Raw genomic sequence first — 25,392 nt, 5'->3', positions numbered from 1 at the left:
ATGTGGTTTGAAGACCTAACATTGCCTGAACAGAAACGTGTTTTAACTGGTTCATAGATGTCACTAGGCGTATTCTATATTATACCTGTAAACAAAATACATTTTGTTCAAATTTCAAGATTCCGGGACCCATTGTATTCAAGGCGCCTCCAGGCGTCCCTATCCTAGGCTACATTAGTGACCCTTGTTCATTGTAGGTCCAGCCTCTCCTCGCCCAATCTTGCTGACTTGCTTTCCATAACTTTGCTTGGTATTCTTCTTGTTATGTCACCTGCCAAATTATTATTAATTGAAAAAATACTTTTGGGGCCTGAGTGTCGATAGGTCTTGTAAAATCATGTAAATTGGCGTAATCAGTTTTATGTATAGATTACACTTCATGAGATTGTGACTCTAATTAACCTTCCTGGTGCTATAGTCGCACAGTGGTCGAATTCGCTGAAAAGGCGAGAATAAAAAAATTAACATTTTCTTTAATACTTTATATTTAATTGAGTCTTTATTATGATTTTTTTAGCTAAGATATAATTTGTACAATTCAATTTCGTATCCATTTTCCTGTAACTAGACTAGTTATGTATATTTTAGACTGATTTAATAATATCTATATTAATTTTTTTAACAACTAGGAGAAACAAGAGGCTTTTAATAATATTAATTTTATGGAATATTCTTTAAATATATTGGTTTTTGAGCAGGCTTGCTTTAATTGTACTATAAATTTCAGTGACTAAACCATGTATTTGTGTATTAATTTTATATTATTCAACTCAATGTTGACATGCCACAATATAAATGATTTTCACTAACATATATAATACGATCCTGCCACTGAGAACTCCCTTGTAACTTATCTTTTTGCTATGCATAAGTCGCGAAATTAGAGTTGATCCAAACAACACGACATTAGAAATATGTGTATTGGTGCATATGTATACACATGTCATTGGCAAAATTCACTTATAAAAAACTATTTTTTACATTTATTTGAAATGTTTCCAGGTGTGCGTTTATTATTATACACGATTAAAATTAACAATTTTTCAAAATCACTGGATTTTCTTTTATGAAGTTGGAAACATGCTGTATGCAAGCACAGCGTATGTGTTCTGGTCAATCTGGTTGCGTTTCTTATATATGCATCGTTAATGAGAGTGGGGAAGAGGTAATAACGGATCTACCATATTGCCTATAAAAATATCCTAAAAATAAATACTAAGTAAGTTTTGTATGTACAATCTAATATGTTCAACAAATAATGTTACATTTCAATATTTGAGGACGCGTAAGCAACGTTTCAGATAGAATTTTTATTTTTTTCTCTAGAACACTCTAGAACCAATAACCAATTTCTCAATAGGGTATTTTAACTGTGTTTTATAGTAAAAAAAAAATGATTTTATGATGAAAAAAAAATTACGATAATGATGGTATTTTTATTTTATTTGTAGTTGACAAATAAATTTTCTATAACGATTTAGAATGTGCTATTTTCGATTTGCCGCCAAAACGATATGTTCGTTTTTATTCGTGAAATCGGCGGCGTTGATGTCACACCGGGCGATACCGGTGTACCGGGTCTTACCAGACATTTGCGTTTTCCATGTCGTAATGACATTGTAGCCAGTTGGAACCGTTTCGAAATGTGCGGTTTTAATTGACTAATTTTGAAATAAAATATTAGAATTACATATTTTTAGTACGATAATGATAATCAGAAAAATAAACCTTAAATCTCCCACACGTTTTTATTCTTAGTTTGTGAAAATACAACATTAGTTTTTCTTGTGAGAAAGAGCCCAAACTTGAGTACCCTGTAGTCAAAATGATAAATAAATAAAAATAAAAATTTTACCGACATTTATTAATTTTATAATTTTAATCCTTATAAATGGCATAACAATGTTATTCTAATATAGTTAAAATCCGCTTTTTTATTATATGCTTCGGCGGGTGAATAACTCACCAAAATGACAATACAACCACCTTTAGAAAGTGATATAAAGTCATTAAAAGTGATGAAACAAAAACTAGGTTACGTCGGTTAGGTTTGTAGGTTATTTTTTCTTTGCTTTTATTGACTCTATATCCATTTTTAAAGATGTGTTGAATTGTCAGTGTGTTAAGTTATCGTTGAACCGTTTCGCTGATTTCAATGTTTGCAAAGCAACCTCAATTACCCCTGGCTGTATGAGTACCACTAATTAGGAACCACTGGTAATGATTCTCCAAATATTGCTGATTTGCAAAATCGAACGACCTTTTATCGAAAAGATCTAACAATGATTAAATTCCAACTCTTTATCAATTTATAAATTGCATGTTACCTAAATATCGATCAACCTTTATTGTAAATACGTTGATTGATTTATCTAAAGGAAATCAACTTATCTGATTTACAAATTTCGACACACCTCTTTTTATTTGTACTTTAGATTGCACCCGTTCAATTCTTATCGACGAATACATATATTTAATATTATTATCTATACGTCGATTAAAATTAAGATTATTTTCTAAATTATATCAATAACTATTATTACCACTGTTTGTTTGTCATGCAACGGCCAGCGTTGTAGTACATTAGTAAGTATTGGTATAATTATTATTGAGACTATCTGCTAAGCTCCTGTAATCAAATCTGAAAGATTCAAATTCGGAAAAAAGACAAAAGTCCAGCCCCTTTCAAATGGGGTATTTTATGAAGTCTCCTGGTTCCAAAATACGTATTTTAACTGTCTTCTATCAAGGCGGAAAATTTGTACCTGATGATAATAATGAGGGTTCCTTCAATATTTTCACATACCCTTTAATAGCCTATAGCTAGACAACAAGACACATTAATCTAGCCAGTCTGCAAGATTGAGTCACCCAAAATAGGCCATCATGCAGACTGAGAACTAGAACCTTGAGAACCTCTTGGTCACTGTCAAAGTGCAAGGCAGGAGAGGCGGAGGACTCTGGTTCATCAGAGCATTGAAGCAACAATTCTAGCCTTCAGCAATTTTGTACTTCTACTTCATTCATCAGCTATATGTGTCTACTGAGATGGCAATGTCTTGTCACTTTACTTAAACTATTTCACTTGGCGTCTATGGATCAAGTTCACTATTTTTATTTCTTTTTGGGATGCTGAAGATCTTAAAGTCCTTGCCGAAGTTTTCTCCATCTTCGAGGGTCTGCGGCATCGGAGTGTTGAGGGTCTCCGGCAGGAATAGAGATACCACAGATCCTGACAGAGACAGAACCCCGAGTATGATCAGAGGTAGGACCCTCGAATAATGGGACTGGAAAATAAAATCAAACTATTAGAAAAACTCAAAGATAATAATGAAGCAGTCAAATTAGAATAAAATTTTGATGCTAGTTACATTTTAAAAGTGAAATTTACATCTGGCAATTTTAGTCACGAGCCGCCTATGAATCCAATTACATTTCACAAAAATTATATTTTTATTATATCATAAATTATTATAAGCAATAATTAATCGCCTGAAATATCAATACCAATTGAATCTCCCAAGTAAAAATAAATGCCGCCGACGGCAATTGAACCCGCGCCTTCTGATGTCCGGTCAGACGCTCTGGACCACTGAGCCACGTCGACTTATTTTCAACACGCCAAATAATTCAATTTGTACTAGTACTTCAATCAACAATTACTGCTTATTATATTTTTTTCTACCTGTAAACAACCAACTTTATTTTTCAATTCCCGTCGACGGAATTTATTTTTACTCGGGAGATATTTTGAATTTGAATTGAAATTACAGGCGACTAATTATTGCTTATAATAATTTATTATCCTTTGTGCTAGGCATAAAAACCTTGTCTTATAAACATTAGTTTATCATTAAAAAATAATAAGTAATTAGTGATTATCAGAAATAACAAGAGATAGCTACTAATTTATGTCAAGTGTCTGAAGTAGATAAATTATGGTGAGTAAACACTAAACAGAAGTCGTAGTAATAATAAAACCATTTAATCTGGCAAACCAATTGATTCACTAGGCAATTATGTAACTACTTATCGATTTTTAAATTAATTTGACGAGTGCAAATCGTATGGTTAATTGTATCACATTGCTATTTGTCTCTATTTCTGGTGACCGGATAAATCATCAAAATGAAAATTCATCACATCTTTAAAAAGTTATATAAAGTCATGGAAAATGATGAAACAAAAACTTTATTAACTGGGTTAAGTCGGTTAGGTTAGGTAAGGTCAAAAAAAAATTCATCGTTTTTAATGACTTTATATCACTTTTTAAAAGTATGTTGAATAGTCACTTTGTTGAGTTAACACGAAACCGTTATTTCTAGATAGGATGTAAGGAAGGGACAAAGGCCGGTATATCAGTCAGCCCGTATCCTCGCTATGTACAATATTCCTCGCTCAAATTTAAGCGGGCTAAATTAGCCGCTCTAAGCCGCAGAATAGTTCCTTTTGTAGATCCCGCACAGTGGGCTGAAAATCTAAAACTAGACAAACCATACTCATATGTTAAGTGCATTTAAGCATTAAAATGAATCATCAACATAAAAAAGTTTTTTTCAACTTTGAGGATTTAAAAAAAAAGCGCAAGTTGCGTCACAATACGAAGTATGTCAAAAAAATACAAATAAATTGTAGTATATCTGTGTGTAAGGATATAATGGCCAACTTTAAGTTTCCAGAGATAGCCTCATTTTTAAGGTCAGTGCCATACAATATTTTCTTAAAAAAAGATAACTCCTTCCTTTGAACACGCAATTGCTTCATACGAAATTTTATAGCATAGTAATGATCAGCAGAATCCATTTCTAGCAAAAAAAATACCCTTGAAAATTCAAGTCTCTATGTCCATGAAAGGCGATTTTCAGCCCACTGTGCGCCGCCAACCGTTACGTGTCAAACATGACATTTACGTAAATAGTTGCATTCCTACTTCAATCTCTCATTTTATCAATATGGGCAGACTTTCATCGAGCTATGAGAAATGTCGAAGGTATTAATTGACTAGCTGAAGTGTACCCGGCTAACCACAACTAACTACGCTCGTTTGGCCTCAACCTTAAGGCCCCGTATTAAGCGTTCACAGATGGTTTTAAAGAAAATATATATTTAAATACGAATGTTAGAGCTCGCTTATATTAAAAAAGGATAACAACCAAGCGAAAATGGTGAAAATATTTAATAAAACACGACTCGTTTGAAATAGAGCAAAATCTCACGACAAATGCTTTAGTTGCATTTAAAGATACACTGTGAATTTTTTTATGCCTATAACATATTAAATAAGAGAACAAAACGTGTTTTTAATAATTTTCGAGGCTTATTTTGCGATTTTTTCTGTCGAGGGATTTTCAAATAATTGACGTTTCGGCATAACAAAATAACATAGCATATATATATTTTTTATAACTTAAAAACTTAAAGAGAAACTTGTTATAAATCAGTAGAAATTTGAATTGCTGGGGGCTAAAAAAACGTAAAATAATCCATAGACACGTGTAATATTGGTGATATCTATGCTTACGAATCATGTATGGAATATGTTCCAAGCAACGCTAAGGTTGACATTCCAACTAAGTCGAGCAAAAAAACAACTGATATACCGGGCTAAATGATAAGTATTTTACGAGTGGATATGTAAATAATGGTTTCATTCACTAGCGACATTATGCCCTCAACTTTGGTGATACTAGCAGCTAGCCTCACGTCCGTCAACCGACAGCTCTGGAAATTCCGCGTAGCATGGTGCTTTTCCCACTATTCACAAAAAACTACAGGGTTTTCCAATTAGAGGTGTTATTTTGATATTCAATCGTAAAAGATCAATGGTTTCATTGGTTGTGTGGCACGAAACGCCGTCTTGTTGAAAGTAAACATTGTCCAGATCAGTACCATCCAATTCTGGCCATAAAAAATCATTAATCATCTCTCGATAGCGATTCATTCACCGTAACTGTTGCTTCAGCCTCATTTTCGAAAAATTAAGGTCCAATGACTCTGCCGGACCATAAACCGCACCAAAAAATCACACGTTGAGGATAGAGAGGCTTTTCAACAATAACTCTTGGGTTTTCCGAGCCCCAGCCAGATGCGACAATTTTGCTAGTTGACGAAGCCACCGAGGTGGAAATTGGCCTCATCACTCAAGATGATTTTCATTTGATTCACTCAAGTGAATTTTAATAATTTCAATGCGTTTTTGAAGCGTGTATTGTTCCATTTTTATTAATGGCGTAGTTTCTACCTGTCAAATGTTAAAAAATGACAGCTTCAAAAGTAACATCTACCGAAATAGCGGGTAATAAAATAACACCTCTTATTGGAAAACCCTGTACTATCGAGGCTGGCGGCAATATTGCCAAAGTTGAGGGAATAGCGTAGTTAGTGAATGAAACATTTACGTAATACATAATTACCAGTTGAAGGATGTAAGGAAAGGACAGCAGCCCCACGCTGACCAACAGGGAAGACAGTCCCATTGCTTGGGACCTCAGCACAGTGGGGAACAGTTCGCCCACAAACACGTAGAACACGGAGAAGGATGCTGCCACGCCGAACTTGCCTATCATGGCTAGAACCACGGTTATCCAAACACGCTCTGGAAAACACATTAATTGGTTTCTAGCTTTACTACTTTAATATTAAGGACGGGTTGTTTCAGAGAATTTGAATAATTAATCAAATTCCAAAGTTAATTTCAAAAGATGGACTTTCAGAGAACTTGCTAAACTTTCACAGTCCTTGATAATTACTGTGATATTTGATGAATTGTTCAAATTCTCTGAAACAACCACTTCTTATAGTCGATAACAAATTTAATATGAAACATTCCTTATTCAAGATAAAACCTATACAAGAAATAGCAAAACATATTTTTATAGGTCAAGGGTTTTAATGAAAAATCATTATATTGAGATTGTATTTATCAGAGTTTATTTTTGGAGATAGTGGTGTTTAAATGCTCGAAATGGTCGAAAACCGCAAATATCCTGCCCTACTTTTAAATTTAATGTCACTGATTTTTAATGTCACACTTTTATCATATTTTTAGAATTTTAATAGTTTGAATAAAATGAATACTTATATCATACATTCAAGGTACTTCTTGTAGACAATATGTTGATACTGTCATGATAGGGCAAGTTGTTTGGTAATCGCTTTTCGCAAGAGCACAGTAAATTAAGGGCCAGTATTTCAGTACATATTTATACTCGGGAATGTTATAACCGTTGAGGTATATTATAGATAGAGACAGCTTTGGCGTTCGAAGTATGGGATTCATTGTCCACTGTGAGATATCACAAGAAGGTGCAGGTCTCCGACGATAACTTCAAAATACCGCACGCTGAAATATTGAACAAGTCGTACTGGAAAATACAGGGAAAGCAATGGCGTTTAAATTGACATAAACTTGGGGAGCATTTGCCCGGCGGAGTCGGTCACCTTCGACTGCCTTCGACTCGTTCGTTGAGTATGTTCGCAGCCGCAAGTTTTCGGGCGACATCTGCAGCCGCCACACCCCCTTCCCACTTCCCGCACATACACAATATTTCACACTGATATTGCAAGGAATGTATATTCTATTCTATTTATACATAACTCAATGGTTATGTGTCGGATTGGGTTTTCCATCCAATCCAAACAAATTTTCAAAAATTTAATTTTCAAAGTGTCAGTAATCACTGTCTTGTTTTTGCTACTGTTATTATTACTTAGGGCCATATTTCACGTGTTTTTTTTTGTAAACGTATGCATTGTTTGTTGCATTCGCATACCTTCAGGGACGAACATGCAAGACAGGCAGCCAAGTCCTCCAGTGGCCAGGGCTATGCAGATGATCAGCCTCCTGCCCCAGCGGTTCATGCACCACCAGGACAACAATGCGGACGGTATCTCTATGGCAGCAGCTGAAATCAAAAATTCAATTATAAAATTTAAGCAAATCAATACCAAATTAACACAAACACAGTTTTATTGGTTCGTGTACATTTAATCTTCTACCAAAACAAATACAAATGGCTAATAAAATATCATACTATGTAAAAGAATTAAAATTATGTCTGAATGATTTATATTAACATAAATTCTTTGTAACATACATTATTTGTATACCTTCTTCTTATTGTATTTATTTAAGGCGATGCACTACGTCGTGTAATATTTTACATTGAGCCGCTATCAATAACAACCCTTACGTAGATGGCGATAAGGTTTAAATTCCCGCTTAACACCATCCGCCTGTTTTGATTTATGAAAGAAAAAAACATGGCCAAAAAGTGTCTTTTATTTTATTTTGTGGACGTTCTGGCATAAATATTTTTTTTTCTGTCACCACATTATACAATTATTTTTTTGACATTATACAATAAAATCATAACCAAAAATGGGTTCGTAAGTAGGAGATTTTGAACTTTAAAGCAGTTTTCATAAGCCTTTACACTATTTTTTTCTGGGCTTATAAAAAGACTTGTCTAAAAAATACTCGATTATTTCAAAGGCCAAGATGTATTCTACTCGCAGTATTTAATTAAAGCATCTGAAACATTTCTAGGCGACCAAATTTTCAAATAAAAAACACATGATTTTGCATTACTACGTATGGCATCGCCTTGAGAACTATTGGGAAAAAATAAAGGAGAAAAAATAAAAGGAAAAACCAACACACTGGACTCATACACTTCGCTACAATATTGCACGGAGAAAAATAAGTAATGTTAATTAATTAAGAATGTCTTCAAATTGTACGTAATCCGGTTAAAAACGGGATCACAGGCTTAACGAATGAAATCATAAACTTTTAGTAAAATACGAATGTATTATCACGATATGCGAACACGTTTTCATAAAAATTCTAGTATTTTCGCGTTTTGTCATTATATGTTATATTTTATGAAGCCAAATGAATTTCTTTATTATATTGATTGCAAAATACTGCAGCTTTTGCTGAAAAATAACACTTTTTTTCCAAATAATTACGCGCCATTTTCAAGTACCTACTTATAGCTGCTCGTATCTTAATTTAAATAGAACATTTCGCAATATTTTTATAAGAATCTCACCGCTAGTAATGAGGGAAATGAAATTAAATGTGCCAACCAATTATTTGCAGAACAAACAAATGAGAAGTTGTCTCTTCAAGTTTATGAATGAATATTGAAGGGTAATTAGTTTTAATTGGGCATGTCAATTAGCAAACATCATTAGTTTTAATTGGTTGCTATCGGGACTTGTACACATTGCTAATGAAATTGATATATGATGGATAAATTAGCATAATAGCTAAACGTGTATAGTATGAGGAAATGTAATGTAAATATTATATTGTATTGATTTGGGACAAACCCATTTGGTAAGCCTCTACGTAATATTTTTATATGAACTTATCCAGGGCTCGTTCACCTATTGATTACGACCTGAAATTAGGTATTCAGTAGGTCGTGAAATATTTTTTATGATTTAACGTAGAAAACAACCTTTACCTCTACTGAGACAACATAATATGGAAAAAGTTATTTAAATTTGTGAGAAAGGAATATGAATTAAAAAATTTATACAAAACAACAAATTTACAAAACAATACATTTATAGCCATGCAGAAGTAAGGTTGTAGATATAAATCAAATCATAATAGAGATATAAACAATAGAGACATAAACATTATTCACAAACCATCAGCGAAATATTATTTTATGGACCTCTTGTATTTGGTAAGTTCGCAACTGAAAATATCAACCTTGGATAATACACTATTGTAATTATTGCATAGTCTGTTCAGGCAAGAATTCTGCTTAGAGTTCGTATTGCTTTGATCAACCCTGAACAGGACACAAGAGCGTGTTGAACGCGCAGGTACATTGAATTGAATCTTGTTTAGCAACTCTGGGCATTGAATATTATTGTTAACTACTTTATACAGGAAAAGTGCATCCTTATGATGCCTCCGTACACTCAGTGAATCAATATATAGTTATAGAAAATTGAAATAAAATGAAAATTTTGTTTATAACTTACCAATAAAAAAAGCCAAGAAATCATTAACTCCCAAACTTGTAGCATTGTAACTGAGGCCATTGTACACCACTGCATTTGCTATCCAATCGAACGTTAACAGAAAAAATTTCTTCCTGATGTTTGGATACCGAAAGATATCAAACATTGTTGCTTCTTGTTTTGGAACAATAGGAATGGTTTCAGTTTGTGGACTAACTGGCATCATCCTAGTTAAATCTTCTTCGCATTCATTGTTTGTGTCTGAGTTCTGTCTGTCTTTTAATCTGACATGTTCTTCTGTACCATCGGATCCCTGATTTTCACCATTAGCATTTATTTCTTCTTCTTTGTCAGCTGCAACAGTATTCATCTTCTTCAACAAAGAATTGGTTAACGGATATGTGGAAGGTCTTTTGGCAAACCAAGAACGTCCATCAACCAATTTAAGTTCTAGATCTTCTTCCGTGCTCTTTCTTAAATGTATTATGTTGCTGTTTTCGCGGTGTTCAGAATTGCTCTTTCTCCGGTAGATTTCCTCGTAATTCTGATGATGTTCAACGTCTGGAGGATTTTTATTTATGACTGAACCGTTGATGTTTTTAAGCTGTCGCTTATTAATTGTGTTCAGCGGAATGAGTTGAGATGATGAATGGATGGATTCTTCCTAAAAAATAAAAAAAAAATATAAGAATGTTAATTTTTTTTTTTTTTTGAATTGTGTAAAGTTATTAGATATTTTATTGGAGTATGATTTATTTATTTGAATTACATGTAATTTGTGGAGTAACCTCTTGGGTATTTTAGTTCCATTGTAATAAGCCATCGTCTGGAGAATTTCCTCTGCTTCGTCTAGTCGGCCTCTGCTCAAAAGCCATCTCGGAGACTCGGGAATGATCCAGTAGTATCTGTGGTAAAATTAAATAATTAATTTGGGGAATTTATTAATTAATTTAATCCTACCGGCTGCGCCACTGTTAAGTTATATTTAAACTTTATTCCACTATTGAATGTATTATCAAGTAACTCCAATGATTACTTCTATATAATAATTATATATTTATTACACCGAATACAACGCTTGCAAAACGTATTTACTAGTTAAGAATTGCTATTGTAGTACCTATAGTAGGGCAAACTACCTACTTGTCTACAATTGATTGATCACTCAGTATTGCCAAAGTCAACCTCTGTTATTATCCTACAAAAATGTAACCAAATATAATTGGCAATTGAGAGGCAATTGTTTATTTTAGGCAATTCCCTATGATAAATATGTTGAAGACCCAATAAATCTATAGCACCACAGGTAATAGAACTAAGCTACAATCTTACTGAATCATGATTAAATGAATGCCCCCGTGGAAGTACCCTAGAAGGAAAAGTTTGATGGACTGTTTGGAAGAAGATTGGAGCAGGGTATGAAGCCTCAGTAATGTAAACGTATAGCCGGTATTGAATATTTTAAATTTTACTGAACATTTTATTGAAGGCAATATCCTACTCTTGGCGCCGTTATGATGATGGATGATGATATTTATAACTGGATTTTATGTCCACAATTTCTTACCCAAAAAGCAACAAAAACGGAACACTAGTAGCAATGGACAGTCGGAACCAGTCTCTTATCAGGTATGCCAGCAGAGCCAAAATTGACATGCTGCAAGCGAAGTACATGCAGATTAGCATTCCTAAAAGAAAAAAATAACGTTATAAACGCAAACTGAAAAGATTGGAGTAACTACTGGACCACAAAATATAAATATCATTCCAGCGTTGCGAGTATTTCAGAAATAATGTTCTTCTGCCTCTTAAAATAAGCCAAATTTGTAATATTGGACATCGGTTATCCACAAATGTCTCTAATTTTGCTGACTAAGCCAAATTTACGTTAAGAAACTATTTGCGCAACATTTGTTTCTTAACATTAGTGTCAGTGTTAGTTTCACGTGTAATATAGTTTCATCATGCACTCACTAGTTTCGTGAAACCAAATTATTTCGCGTCCCGTGCAATTTTTTATCACCATTAGTTTCATGCAACTAATTTCATCGTATAAAAAGTGATGAAACTATTGATTAATTTAAAAAGAAAGACAAACATCCGGACAAATCTACTAGACAAATCTACTACTACCACCACTGTAAGCGTAAAATCTTGCTTGTGCCGTGTTGGAGGACTTGGTCAGCCGGGAATTGAACTCATTAGACTCAGACGCGTTGCCAACTCATCCACTGACAGGTCAAGATTTATTGTCGCGAAAACGCGTTTGATAAGTTTTACAAAAAAAACTTTGCAAAAAAAAAAAAAGCTGATGGTGCAATGGTTTACTGAAGATTTTACGACACAAAATTTTATTCAATTTTCCAATTGTTTAGTGTCGCGAAATTAATTCCAACATGAATGAATGCAACGATATACTTGTATGTATGCTTCGTTGCCCAGAATACTTATGAAGGAAAATAATTATACCGAGTCAGTGACATCACTTAACAAATACAAAAGATTGTTACTGAGATGTTAACTATTTATGTGTAAAAGCCCCTAAAAAGGACGTTAATAAATTAAATAAATAAATAAAATTAGTTTCGTAATGTAAATTCGGCGTTTTGAGCACTCTCGTGGTTTTCTCTAGATCGTAAGTCCATATACAGGATTTTCCAATAAGAGGTGTTATTTTGAATAGCCCGCTATTTCAGTAGATGTTACTTTTTAAGCTATCATTTTTTGACATTTGATAAGTAGAAACTACGCCATTAATAAAAATGGAACGATACACGCTTCAACAACGCATTGAAATCATTAAAATTCACTTGAGTGAATCAAATGCAAATCATCATGAGTGATGAGGCCCATTTCCACCTCGTGGCTTCGTCGACAAGCAAAATTGTCGCATCTGGGGCTCGGAAAACCCAAGAGTTATTATTTAAAAGTCTCTCTATCTTCAACGTGTGACTGTTTGGTGCGGTTTATGGTCCGGCGGAGTCATTGGACCTTACTTTTTCGAAAATGAGGCTGGAGCAACAGTTGGAACAACAGAATGGATTGCGCTATCGAGAGATGATTAATGATTTTTTATGGCCGGAATTGGATGGTATTGACCTGGACAACGTTTACTTTCAACAAGACTGCGCTACGTGCCACACAAGCAACGAAACCATTGATCTTTTACGATTGAATATCAAAATAACACCTTTTATTGGAAAATCCTGTATAACGGCGTTTCTATTTCCTCTTCCTTTTTTCCGAAAAAATTTGCATTGATTGATGTTACCATTATAAGTGTGAAAATTGTAACAGTAATTTTGACTCCTAACCCAAGTTTGTCATTTTCGAAAAGAGTTTCCCAGCATTCCTTTTTTATTTAAAAATGGTAAGTGGTTTTGTGGGCTGTACCTGCAAATGTCCTGTGACTCGGTCCCATCATCTCAATCCCCAAGATGAAAGGAATTTGGTACAAGGCCGGGAAGAAAAATCCTCCCAACGCCCTGAAGATCATATATGTCTTGTAGTCTGTTGAGAAACAGGTGGCTATTGAGACAAACACCTCCAAGAATATCATCAACAGCATAGCTCTTCTTCGACCCCATCTAAAAACGAAAAAAAACAGTAAATTAAATTTGTAAAAAAATGACGAATATTTTTGTTGGTTTATTTTAGGTATAGCCTCAAAGCGAGTCGGAAGAAACATTTCGTGGTCGAAATCATTGGGGGGGCACACCTCCACCCTGTGTCAAATCTAACATTTCCAGTGCTCCCAGCTGTCCCAAAGATAATTCTTTTTTGAAACTTTCTTCATCTTATCAATTTCTACAATTGTCCATACGTCACTATCCCAAAGACAATCCTTATTTCAAACTTTCTTCATATTATCAATTTCTCCAACTTTTCAAACGTCACTACCCCAAAGACAATCCTTATTTCAAACTTTCTTTATATTATCAATTTCTACAATATCCAAATGTCACTATCCCAAAGACAAGTCTTTTTTCAAACTTTCTTCATCTTATCAATTTCTACAATTGTCCATACGTCACTATCCCAAAGACAATCCTTATTTCAAACTTTCTTCATATTATCAATTTCTACAATGTCCAAAAGTCAGTATCCCAACGACAATTCTATTTTCAAACTTTCTTCATCTTATCAATTTCTACAATTGTCCAAACGTCACTATCCCAAAACAAATTCTTTTTTCAATCATTCTTCATGCAGTTAGGTACCATAATATTAGAAATGCTATTAAGAATGTCCAAATAAACGTTATTTCACATTATGACGAAGAATTCACTGAACCATTAAAAAGGAAACGGAATTTACAAAAAAATTTACAGACACTCAGTCAATAAGTACCCCTATTGGGAATATTAGAGTCCAGTGGGACTTCGGGTAGCTAGGAATCTTGAATGGTGTTCACATAAAAAATATACTCTCGGATTTAGCTTTCATGTAACATATAAAAAAAAACAAGGACAATTCATGCTAAGCATACCTATATTTAGCGGTTAGGGTTAGCCTGGGCTACCCCATTCGTTATCTTTCCTCTGGAATTGGACAATATTTTGATTAATCTTTATAACGAATAGGCGTACATTATGAATACCAAAAAATATTCTTTAGATAAATTGAAGGTTTTCCTATCGCTTCGCTTGAGTAGAATACAAATAAAAAAATAAATTACTCATAAAAAAATATAAATGCAAACTACCAAAAAAAATATTTTTTCAATAGAAAAATATGAACGCATAAAGGTAACAACTTTTCAAACATACAGTACTCATATACAGTTTCACTTGATTAACTTTTTTGCTTTCTTATAAAATTATTTACGAAATAAATAAAAACCAGTTTTTTGCTTGAAATCGAACTTTTCTAGACTCCGTTTGTCAAGCGATTTTAATGTATATTACCTACGATATAAGGTATACCAAGAATACACACAATTTTTGGTTTGTAGCTTCCTCTTAATCGGAAGTATATAAAAATCAATTAAATAAAATAATACATAAATAACATTTGATATACCTGTCAGCCACCCAGCCAAAGATGACGTTACCGAACAGCGATCCCACGTAGAAGAGAGCAGTGCTGGTCTGGGGTAACCAGTTACTGTCGCACACCAGGTCCAGCTGGAAGCCCATCAGAATCGAAAAGTGAGATTGAGTAAACGATAAATAATCAAGGGCATTCAACGGCTTAAGTAACAGAGGGGAGAAATGCTATTCAACAAATCAGGGATATTTCAGTATTTATTTATGTCTATTCTTGAATACACATTTTACAAATGTTTACAGTGATTTATATTGTAGTACAGAGAAAAAAGTACAGAAAAAAAGGTATAAAAATAAAGAACATAGGTTGATATAGGTAAAACTGTGTGCGGGTGATATTGTATGTTATGTGAACACCTCACTAGGAGAACCTGTGCTGAGGTGTTAACGTGTTTGTGATTAAGGGTGACAGGTATTTATGTGTTGTGGTAGAAAGTTATTATTTTTTTTTTCACAGACATATATTGAAGCATGAAAACATACATTTATATGTGAGTGTATGTATTTTTGGATAATTCTTGAAGAACGTCTATAGTATTTAATTTTACTTGTTATATTTTGGTTATGTTTGTTTTGGAATTATATTCTTTTGAATAAAGTGAATATCTTGATTTTTATCCAAGTTTGTAGATGTGTTTGTAGTCAATAATTGTTTCAAAGTAATGGGCATACTGTTAAAAAGTTTGGTTGCGTAGTATTGAAAGTGTCTTTGTCCGTGTCTGGTGTGTGTTATCGGAATGTTCAGTGTTTTATTTGTTGAGGACCTGGTTTTTATTATGTAACTACTATTAGTTCTACTATGAGCAACTAGACCTCGGGAATCAAAAAAGTATATTTCGAATTTTCTGTTATTTAGTAAATCAAAACGAAAGTTACCTCATAAATCAAGTACGTACTTAAATACCTACCTACTTAATTAAAAACCGTGTATTGAATAATCACACAATTTGACCAAAGAAATGTCACTATCTCAATGAAAATTCTTCAGATAAATAATATTGAATAAATGCGAATAAGAAAGTCCAAATAAACACGACGACTTCACATTTGAAAAAAATATTTTTACGGAACCATTAAATCGGCCACCATCTTGAAACGGGCCCGGATCGTACAAGCAAAATGTAAAACGTTCGAGTTAAAACACCACTTTATAAACAGCTAAGTTTAAATAAATAATCTTTTCTCATTTTCATTAAAAAAACGTTATTCATTCTGGTTGCAGAATATTTGAAAACCATTAGATATCTCTATAGAATCGTTCACACGTCCTCAGAGTAAACCCCAAGTGGTTCGCTTCGTTTGGTGATTTAGCAGGGATGCCCGGGTTCATCCGGTAAGATATGTTCAGGATGCGCCTGCCCACCCCCAGATCGGGAGAGGCTGGTTTTGAGAGACCATTTGACCTCTCCACCTGGTCTTCTCGACCTTGCGCCACAGCGGTCACACTCTGATCCCTAGATTCATATCCGTCCCTTATACATTTTTCCTTCCCAAAACTTCCTGTCCTTAAAAATATCATACACACGCCATCCCCAAAGATGACATAGGCACAAATTATTTTCGTCAGGTCCCAGGAGTGTGGGGTTAATATATAGGGTGTATCGGCACGTACCCGACAAACTTTAACCAGCTATTCCTTAGCATATTTGGAGTAAAAAATCTTATGTGCACTTTGCTGTCCGGTAACGTTTTTTTTTAATAAAAAATTTACTATTCATATTTTCACCACATGTCACCACTGTTGTATCCTTTGTCAAAGTTTGAAAACCCATCTGGCAATATTTTATTCGAATTCCTTTGAATAATGCACGTGTGTACCTATATTGGCGCACTTTTACAATCACAACGAAATGGCACGGCACCATTCGTCTCATTTTCAACTATTATTATTTAGTGTGTGCGAAAGAGCGAAGACGCTTTTTGACATACTTGCTTATAACAGCTGTTGAACACGAAACGCAATGCCAATGACAGTGATGTAGTGTGGAAATTTTTTTTTTTTTGTTTTTAATTGAAAAAAAAATGCTACCGGACAGCAAAGTGCCCATAACATTTTTTACTCCAAATGTGCTAAGGAATAGCTGGTTAAAGTTTGTCGGGTTAGTGCCGATACATCTTGTATATTGTTTACTATTATATATTGCTTTTTCGTTTTATTTTTGTATTCTCTCCTGCAATTTTCCTTCACCCTCCGTTTTATCTTTCCTTTGAAAAGGTCAAAGGGTCTCCCTAAATCAGCCCCTCCCGATCTGGCAGACCACGCACTTTGTGGGCAGGCGCTTCCTGAACACGTGGATGGTTTACTTTCTACGAACATAAATTCGTTTATCTAATGAGTGAGTCTAGAAAGAGTCGAATGAAACGTTTTATTAATAATAATTATTATGACTAGATATTCTGTTGACTAATTTATGATTATTGTACGGCACATGTTGGAATGTATTTTTTATATTTTTATTTCCTTATTTGCTTTCAATGGTCAGGATGGTTACTGGTCAAAGGTCGACACTTTAACGAGTTACCGATAGTTAAAAATATTCACGTTCACCGAACAATGGTGTTTACATTGACGAAAAGCTTACCCAAACAGCTGCGACGCACGATTTATTTAATTTATAATTATATTATTAGGTAGGTATATTATACAGGATTTTCCAATAAGAGGTGTTATTTTGATATTCAATCGTAAAGATCAATGGTTTCGTTGCTTGTGTGGCACGTAGCGCAGTCTTGTTGAACGTAAACGTTGTCCAAATCAATACCATCCAATTCCGGCCATAAAAAATCATTGATCATCTCTCGATAGCGCAATCCATTCACCGTAACTGTTGCTCCAGCCTCATTTTCGTAAAAGTAAGGTCCAATGACTCCGCCGGACCATAAACTGCACCAAACAGTCACACGTTGAGGATAGAGAGGCTTTTCAATAATAACTCTTGGGTTTTCCAAGCCCCAGATGCGACAATTTTGCTTGTTGACGAAGCCACCGAGGTTGAAATGGGCCTCATCACTCAAGATGATTTGCATTTGATTCACTCAAGTGAATTTTAATAATTTCAATGCGTTGTTGACGCGTGTATCGTTCCATTTTTATTAATGGCGTAGTTTCTACTTGTCAAATGTGAAAAAATGACAGCTTTAAAAGTAACATCTACCGAAATAGCGGGCTATTCAAAATAACACCTCTTATTGGAAAACCCTGTATTATTTTATTTACTTCTAAAGGTTGTTAATTATTAATAACCTTCGGAAGTAAAGTTTTTCTGTACTTTTACAGGTACCGAACGACCTTGGAGGAATTACTCCTTGGTGCCACTCAGGCACGGAAACCTGGACACTAAACCAAGCATGTATGGAAACAGTGGCGGACTAAGGAGGGGCCCCCCGAACGCCTCCATGTTTCCTTGATCAAATCATAAACAAGGCTTTCACTGTAAAAATAAATTGACTTTTTTTAATTAATTTTTTAAAAGATGCACTTGTTAAGAATGCTCTCACAAAATGTTTTAAATAAATTCGAAAAAATGACTGATATAGATCATTTTATGTGAAACCGTTTGAAACAGTTTATATGTTGAATTATCCTTCAGCAAAACATTGAATACGTTTTTCTCGAAACTTTTTGAAGTGAAACTTCTTTACGCGCGTCATGCATTTTCGAGGACAGGAGTAAAACCGACTCATGACCGTCACGAAAAACCGTGATCATTTGGTGGTGGGGGTACGGGACCCCCACCACCGCTCACCGTTCACTGTCGCTCTCTCACCGTAGTCGCTTACTGAGGTGAGGGAGCCACTGACGAACGTTCTCTCTCTATCTTCTCTCTTTTCCTCTCTCTCTAGCCAACGACGCCACGCCAGGCATCAGCTGCTTGCTTCGTGTACTGCGCGGTGAGTGTAATACGAGTGAAATACGTAATTGATTGTGGTTTATTCGATTTGGAACAGAGTTTTAGTGTCAAAAATGAGTAGTGACGAGATAGAAGTGAGAAAAAAAGAGAATGAAATGAAAAGAGAGAGAGAAGAATACTAAAAGTTTCACTTCCGTCGTGCGTAGGCTTGCCACACACTGTATTTTTTTAACACGATTTTCAATCTGGTTGGACAACATGTTAAACAAACTATACATCCGATTTGCATGCACCATTTACCTTATGCTACCATCGGTTAGCCCCTAGAGTACTGTGGTTTACACTGCCTAATGGACAATCATGTCGATTAAACATGTCGGGGCCCTTAGGCAATGCACGTCTCGGGGTTCCTTTACCCTAGGGGCCCCTACCCGATGGGGGGGGCCCTAGACAGTTGCCTACACTGTCTTACGCATAATACGGGCCTGGCCATAGTGACTGAATTTTTTAAACAGTTCTTAAACCATTCGAAAATCCAGTGTCCATGACACCATGTAGGGGGAATTTTGATATCTATATAATAAAATAAACGATCTAACCACGATCGTAGACAATGCTGTAGCTTTTGGCAATGATATGGACATTAAAATCTAGAGACGAGGAAGAAGGAAGGTAAAAAGAACGATGCAGGGTAAATCAGCTTATGATGCTGCATTATCGATTCAAGAAGAAATACGTCGGTCAATGATTGAATGCATTGACCGATTTATACAAGAATTGTCGCAACGATACACGGCCATGAAGCAAATCAACCATATTTTCCAACTTATTAAAACAAAGTTTATGCGGGAAGCTTCAGATGGCGCTCTGGCTGTAGCAGTGGACAATCTGATACAAATTTACGATGAATTTGATAAGGAACAGGTATTCCAAGAAATAAAAAGGTTCCGAAGGCATGTACATCTGTACAAGCGACCGATACGAGTGTGGACGTTGCTGCCAAATGGACAGCCCAAGAAATCCTCCAATTTATAATAAAATGGGACTTTAGTGAATCGTTACCCTGTACATATCTCATACTTCAATACTTCTTGAACATTTGCATCTCGGTTGCATCACGCGAGAGGAGTTTCTCCAAACTCAAGCTAATCCAAAATTATCTTAGATCTACAATGAATCAAGAGCGACTCGTTAATTTTTTCATGTTTTCAATTGAAAGAAAAGTTTCAAAAGAAATTGATTTCACTTAAGTTATTGAGGAGTTCAGTAAAATACGTAAAGCTACGAAAACACTTGTAATAAGCTATAACAGCTACATGTTTACTGAAAATAAAAACTACCTATTACTTTATTTTTACCAGTTGTTTTTTTTGCGCCTCGATTGGTATTTTATTTTCCTCGTCCATATCCATATTTAAATTTCGCTTGCAAGATTTAAACTAAATAAACAAACACTTCACTTTGTTTATTTAGTTTAAATCTTTTATATATAAATCCTTTAATAAACTACAATCAACAGTTTAATTTACCTAACTGAGAAACCAATTATAGATATCCTCAATATAATATTGTATTATGTATCTAAAAATGTAAACACTTTACTTACAACAACTAAAAAATATTATGCTATTATAACAAACGTTATTTATGTTCTATACTTTCATACTATTTTTATATTCTACTGTATTCTTCCATACTTCCTTAAATGACTATATAGTCATTTAAATTATTTTATGTTCTTAAATATTCTTTAATAAAATGCTATTTTATATTATTTTATATTCTCTCACATTTTTTATGTTAATATATAGAAAATCGACCACCATAACACGGGCATGTGCCTAGCATGGTGGTCGAAAAATCCTCAATGCATGTAACAAACAATTCAATGAATAAAGAAACTTAAAAAAAAAAGTTTATACATACAAATGTGAAGTGAATAAAAAGCTTGTAAAATTACATCAACTTCTTAAACTAGGGGTGGGGGGCTCATTCATCTTTGCCGTCCCGGGCCTCTGACGGGCTTAGTCCGCCACTGTATGGAAGATCAAAGTCTTTGAAATGTAGATATGTAAATACCCCGGACAAAATGGAGTGAATAACTAATCTTTGATCAGTGGCCAAAAATCTTGAGATTAAATAAGAAAACGAATAGATCAAAATCTTTGAATTGTGGATAGGTGTAGAGTATAGGCGTACCTGAAGTTTTTCGCGTTTGGAATAACACGAATTTTGATATTTTAGATTTTGGATAAATAACGTGATTTTTCGTATTTTTCACGCAATTTTTTGTAATATTTGGTTCTAAATATTTTTTTGCGGTTTCGACAAGCTTGAATACCAGTAAAATGGAACGTATCTAACTCCACATCTAAAACGCCATCAAAAACTATCGTTCTCTTTACGAATTGAAAAAAATATTTGCGCCACTTTTTTACAAAAAAATTCTACAAATAACATAACTTTTATTGCAAAATAACACCACTTTTTTACAAATTTACCAAAAATCGTAAAAAGACTCCACTTTTCCCAAAAATAACACGAAATTCGTCAAAATTTAACGCCACTTTTCACAAAACAAATGCCTAATTATCAGGCCCCTATAGACAGGGTAACCAATTAAGATGTTCTTCATTGAATGGGCAAAAAATATGAAATTGTATTACATGTGTATAAAATGAATGAACTCAAATATCTTGCTCATACCATGAGCCACCTTTTCGTCATCTTACTCAGATCACAGACTACATCTTCCTTTTGATATTTTTTTAGGTTATTATGCCGTGTTACGCTTCCTCTTTCTGTCGCCAACGTTTCGGAGAGCATTACAGAGGGCAGATTTGATGATGGACGATGGACATTGAAACTCTCTCCAAAACGTTGGCTAAAGAGAAGAAAGCGCAACACGACATAATAACACACAAATTAACCACGATAATACTTTTGGATAATCTCTCGTCGTAGATCCTGCGTGTTTATTTCCGGAGACAAACAAAATACCAACTAAAGATGCAATAGAAAAACGCAATTAAAAATCATTAAAAAAGTAAGACAGGGGCATTAAACCCCAAAGAGAACGACATATGTCATGTTGTTGACTATTTCTTGCATGAAATAATATGTATGACTTGTGATGATAATATTCTTGACGTGAAAATAACAATAACAACTCTAAAATAGCCGTTGATAACGCTATCCACACTCTTTTCCACGTTTTTATTATTTATTTATTTTTTTCTCATTTATTTGGCCGAGAATATTAGGTATTTAATGCTGAAGCGTTTCTTACACATAGTTACTCAACTAGTAATCCGGGGGAGATTGATGGAACACTTGGTAGAGGAAAATGTCGCCCTTCGTGATTAGCTACGTGAGTACGAGGGTGAAGATTGCCCTGATGATAGCCAACCTCCGATAGAAGAAAACTCCAGATTTGTAGAAGCAATTTCGTATGGAAAAGAGCAACAGAAGAAACGAATAGATTGATAAAAGTCAATTTCTGACAGGAGAGGGCACCAGAAGAAACCACCAGATTTATAGAAGCCTATAGATAGGATGGGACACCAGAACAAACCACCAGATTTGTAGAAGCCTATTTCAGATAGGATAGGGCAACAGAAGAAACCACCAGATTTATAGAAGCAATTTCATGTAGTAGAAAGCAACAGAAGAAATGAATATATAGATAGAAGCCAATTTCTGATAGAATAGGGGACCAGAAGAAACCATTAGATTTGTAGAAGCCATTTTCAGAAAGGAAAGGGCACCAAAAGAAACCGCATGATTTCTAGAAGCCAATTTCAGATTGGATAGGGCACCAGAACAAACCACCAGATTTGTAGAAACCAATTTCAGATTGGAGAGGGCACCAAAACAAACCACCAGATTTGTAGAAACCAATTTCAGATTGGAGAGGGCACCAAAACAAACCACCAGATTTGTATAGGCCCACTTAAGATTGGAGAGGGCACCACCAAAAACACGAGCATCATCTTTGTATCGAAATCGAACAGGTTTAATTATTTATTGATCAATTTTCCGAAATAGAACATTGAAAAAAGTGAAGATATATATGTGAGGGAAAAAATTTTCACACCTTGTGTGAAAACATATGTTATTTTATTTTATCTTGTTTTGTGTGACTATTCTGTTTGCAAGATAATATTTCTCTACGTATAAAAAAAGCGTTAAGTAGATTCGTGGTTTTTTTATACTAATGATGGGCACTATAAATACCTAGATTAATGAAATCTGTAGATTTAAAATCATTTTTATGAGCCACCTGTAAATATTTGTTTAGGAAACTAATAATTCAAGGTAGGTATACAATTTAAAAATACCTCGCGTATAATAACATTGTGTAAACCGATATTTCAAGCAGGGTCAGTCGGACGTCAATCACATCTCAATTGATCCAAATCCAGCAGTTCTGCTTGCTCGATGCTCGATACTTGGTGCCAAATGCTCGAAGTTCGAACAATTCTTCAAATTTCAAAGTTAATTTTCAAGTTTTGTGAAAGATTTTTTCAAGTTCTGTTCGTATTTCAGTTCTGTCAAGCAACTAGCCTATAATGATATAATAACAGAAGTTGAATAGGACTTTCACAGAACCCGAAAATGAACGTTGAAATTTGATGAATTGTTCAAATTCTGTGAAATAACCCATCCTAAAATGGTAGGTATTACTAAACAGAATTTTTTCAACCTTATTACAAAACTGTATCATATATCTGTAGATACTGCGTTGTACTGTATTATTTATTTTAAAATGCATTAGTCATAATGACACAAATCATGTCAATAAATCTGTGGTTTGCTTCAAACAAAGACAGGTTTTGCTTTTTTTAACAAGTTGAATGTAATATTATAGGATAACTGGACACGCCTAATACAAATATGCTTTAAAATAACATTTCGCTTCAACATGATTACTATAATATACAACTATTTACGTCAGGGGAGATAGAAAATTCTGAAATGATGGTCCATCTCTTGTTTTGTGACAGTTCGGTTATGATTTTTTTTTTCTCTTATTCCGCTTCACTCTTAATATGCAATATTTCACTTTCAAATAAATGGATTTAGCTTTATTAATTCAAAACATGATTTATTATGTCGGGGGGAGACGGAAAAATACGCACTTTTAATTTTAATTTCGTTTATTATATATAAGTCACTTACGCGATATGTCAATTAGTATGCGGCGCCGTTATAGTCGCAGCCGACGGCGACTATGTTCATATCAAGAGTTGGATTATATTAATAATATCGTATTAGAATTAAATCACAAACTAGTCTATACAAACCTAGCGTAGCCCACAAACTACTTGAAAACTGGGATATAACTCTAAAGGGGACGCGAGCAGGCGTTATTAAAGGTTCCCCAACATTTATAGTAACTTTTAGTAATAATATAACTAAATTCAAGTATTAATTCAAAGTAAACATTCCATATTTACCGTGAAGCGGAATTCGCAACCTTTACCGATTTTTTTCTCGTTTGATTTGTATTCGTATTGATCGTTATTGTTCCAGAGATTCTAAAAGGGTTGGGTTAGGTTATCATACTAACAAACATAACAGACAAATCCAAAAAATATATTGATGAGTAAATACGTAATCCAACAAACCTGAGTAACCAACGTTTCGTCGTACCACGTCTTGTCGTATATCCATCCGAACTCACAGTTAACTGTCTTCAACTCTCCTTTCTCCACAATGTCATCAAATCTTCTTCTCCATTCATCATTTAGTCTAATCACGTCTCTTTTACGGGGTTCTTCACTCAATTCACCACCATCTTCATTGTCTATTTTCCCGCTAAATGTTCTGTCAGATTTGACGTACGCATCAAAACTCCCGCTCAAATCGCTGTCACTGAACGTCCGATTGTCAACGTTAAATATCTGATCGTAGATTGTTGAATTTGTGTCGTACATTGTACATTTGCTGTATACTTTTTCTCCGTCGCCCCTCATCCTAAATGGTATCGTCAGATATTTCAAATCCGCTTCTGAAATGCTCAAGTTTTTGAAACTTGAAGGAGGCTGACACCAATGGTCTGGTGTGGCATTAGTAAAGACGTTTGAGAACGTCAGAAAAGCAACAGGCAAAGTAGCTGGGATGCATAAGATAAAAAACATGACTGTTTGATATCTCCCCTTGTCTCCCACCATCACCAAAACTTTGTCAAAATCTATGCTACTCATCTTGTTTTTTTTTTATTTTACACGAAAATTATATTCGCCACTTATTTTAATTGTTCTGTTATATTTTATTTCACTTTGATGCGACGTTGCTCGCTTTTGCACTTTCTATGGTTGCTTATTGTACACTTTTCTTGCTTTAGTTTTTCCATTTTATCACTTGTTATTTCAATTTTAAGTGGTCACTTTTTTTATCTTCACTTTTTAATTTGTTTTTTTTTTCAAATCTGTTAACACTGTTAAAGTAAATTAAATTATTTGAGATCCATTATAGGAGGTATCCGGTAATTTATCTTTACA

General features: G+C 34.3%; 1 protein-coding gene across 2 annotated transcripts in view; it reads right to left on the bottom strand.

Moving 5' to 3' along the window:
• Positions 1 to 472: 472 nt before the first annotated feature.
• LOC149410287 (organic cation transporter 1-like) overlaps positions 473 to 25,392 on the bottom strand; it is a 42,634-nt gene continuing 17,714 nt past the window's right edge. Inside the window, exons 2-10 of one of the 2 annotated variants that reach the window (XM_089648549.1) lie at positions 24,517 to 25,319; positions 15,010 to 15,113; positions 13,381 to 13,574; positions 11,555 to 11,675; positions 10,757 to 10,892; positions 10,009 to 10,651; positions 7,773 to 7,904; positions 6,414 to 6,595; positions 473 to 3,287 (exon numbers count right to left, since the gene is read on the bottom strand). In XM_089648549.1, coding sequence (XP_089504675.1) covers positions 3,093 to 3,287; positions 6,414 to 6,595; positions 7,773 to 7,904; positions 10,009 to 10,651; positions 10,757 to 10,892; positions 11,555 to 11,675; positions 13,381 to 13,574; positions 15,010 to 15,113; positions 24,517 to 25,095 — 2,286 coding nt within the window. In that variant the 5' untranslated portion in view covers positions 25,096 to 25,319 and the 3' untranslated portion in view covers positions 473 to 3,092. Of the gene's footprint in view, positions 3,288 to 6,413; positions 6,596 to 7,772; positions 7,905 to 10,008; positions 10,652 to 10,756; positions 10,893 to 11,554; positions 11,676 to 13,380; positions 13,575 to 15,009; positions 15,114 to 24,516; positions 25,365 to 25,392 lie in introns of those variants that run through there. The other variant, XM_089648548.1, reaches the window with a different exon arrangement.

This window comes from Hesperophylax consimilis, chromosome 28, assembly GCF_061612785.1.
Source record: "Hesperophylax consimilis isolate HC1 chromosome 28, BYU_Hcon_1.0, whole genome shotgun sequence".
Taxonomy (NCBI): Eukaryota; Metazoa; Arthropoda; class Insecta; order Trichoptera; family Limnephilidae; genus Hesperophylax; species Hesperophylax consimilis.
Note: the sequence above shows the minus strand (reverse complement) of the source record. Positions and strands in the feature narration are given on the sequence as shown.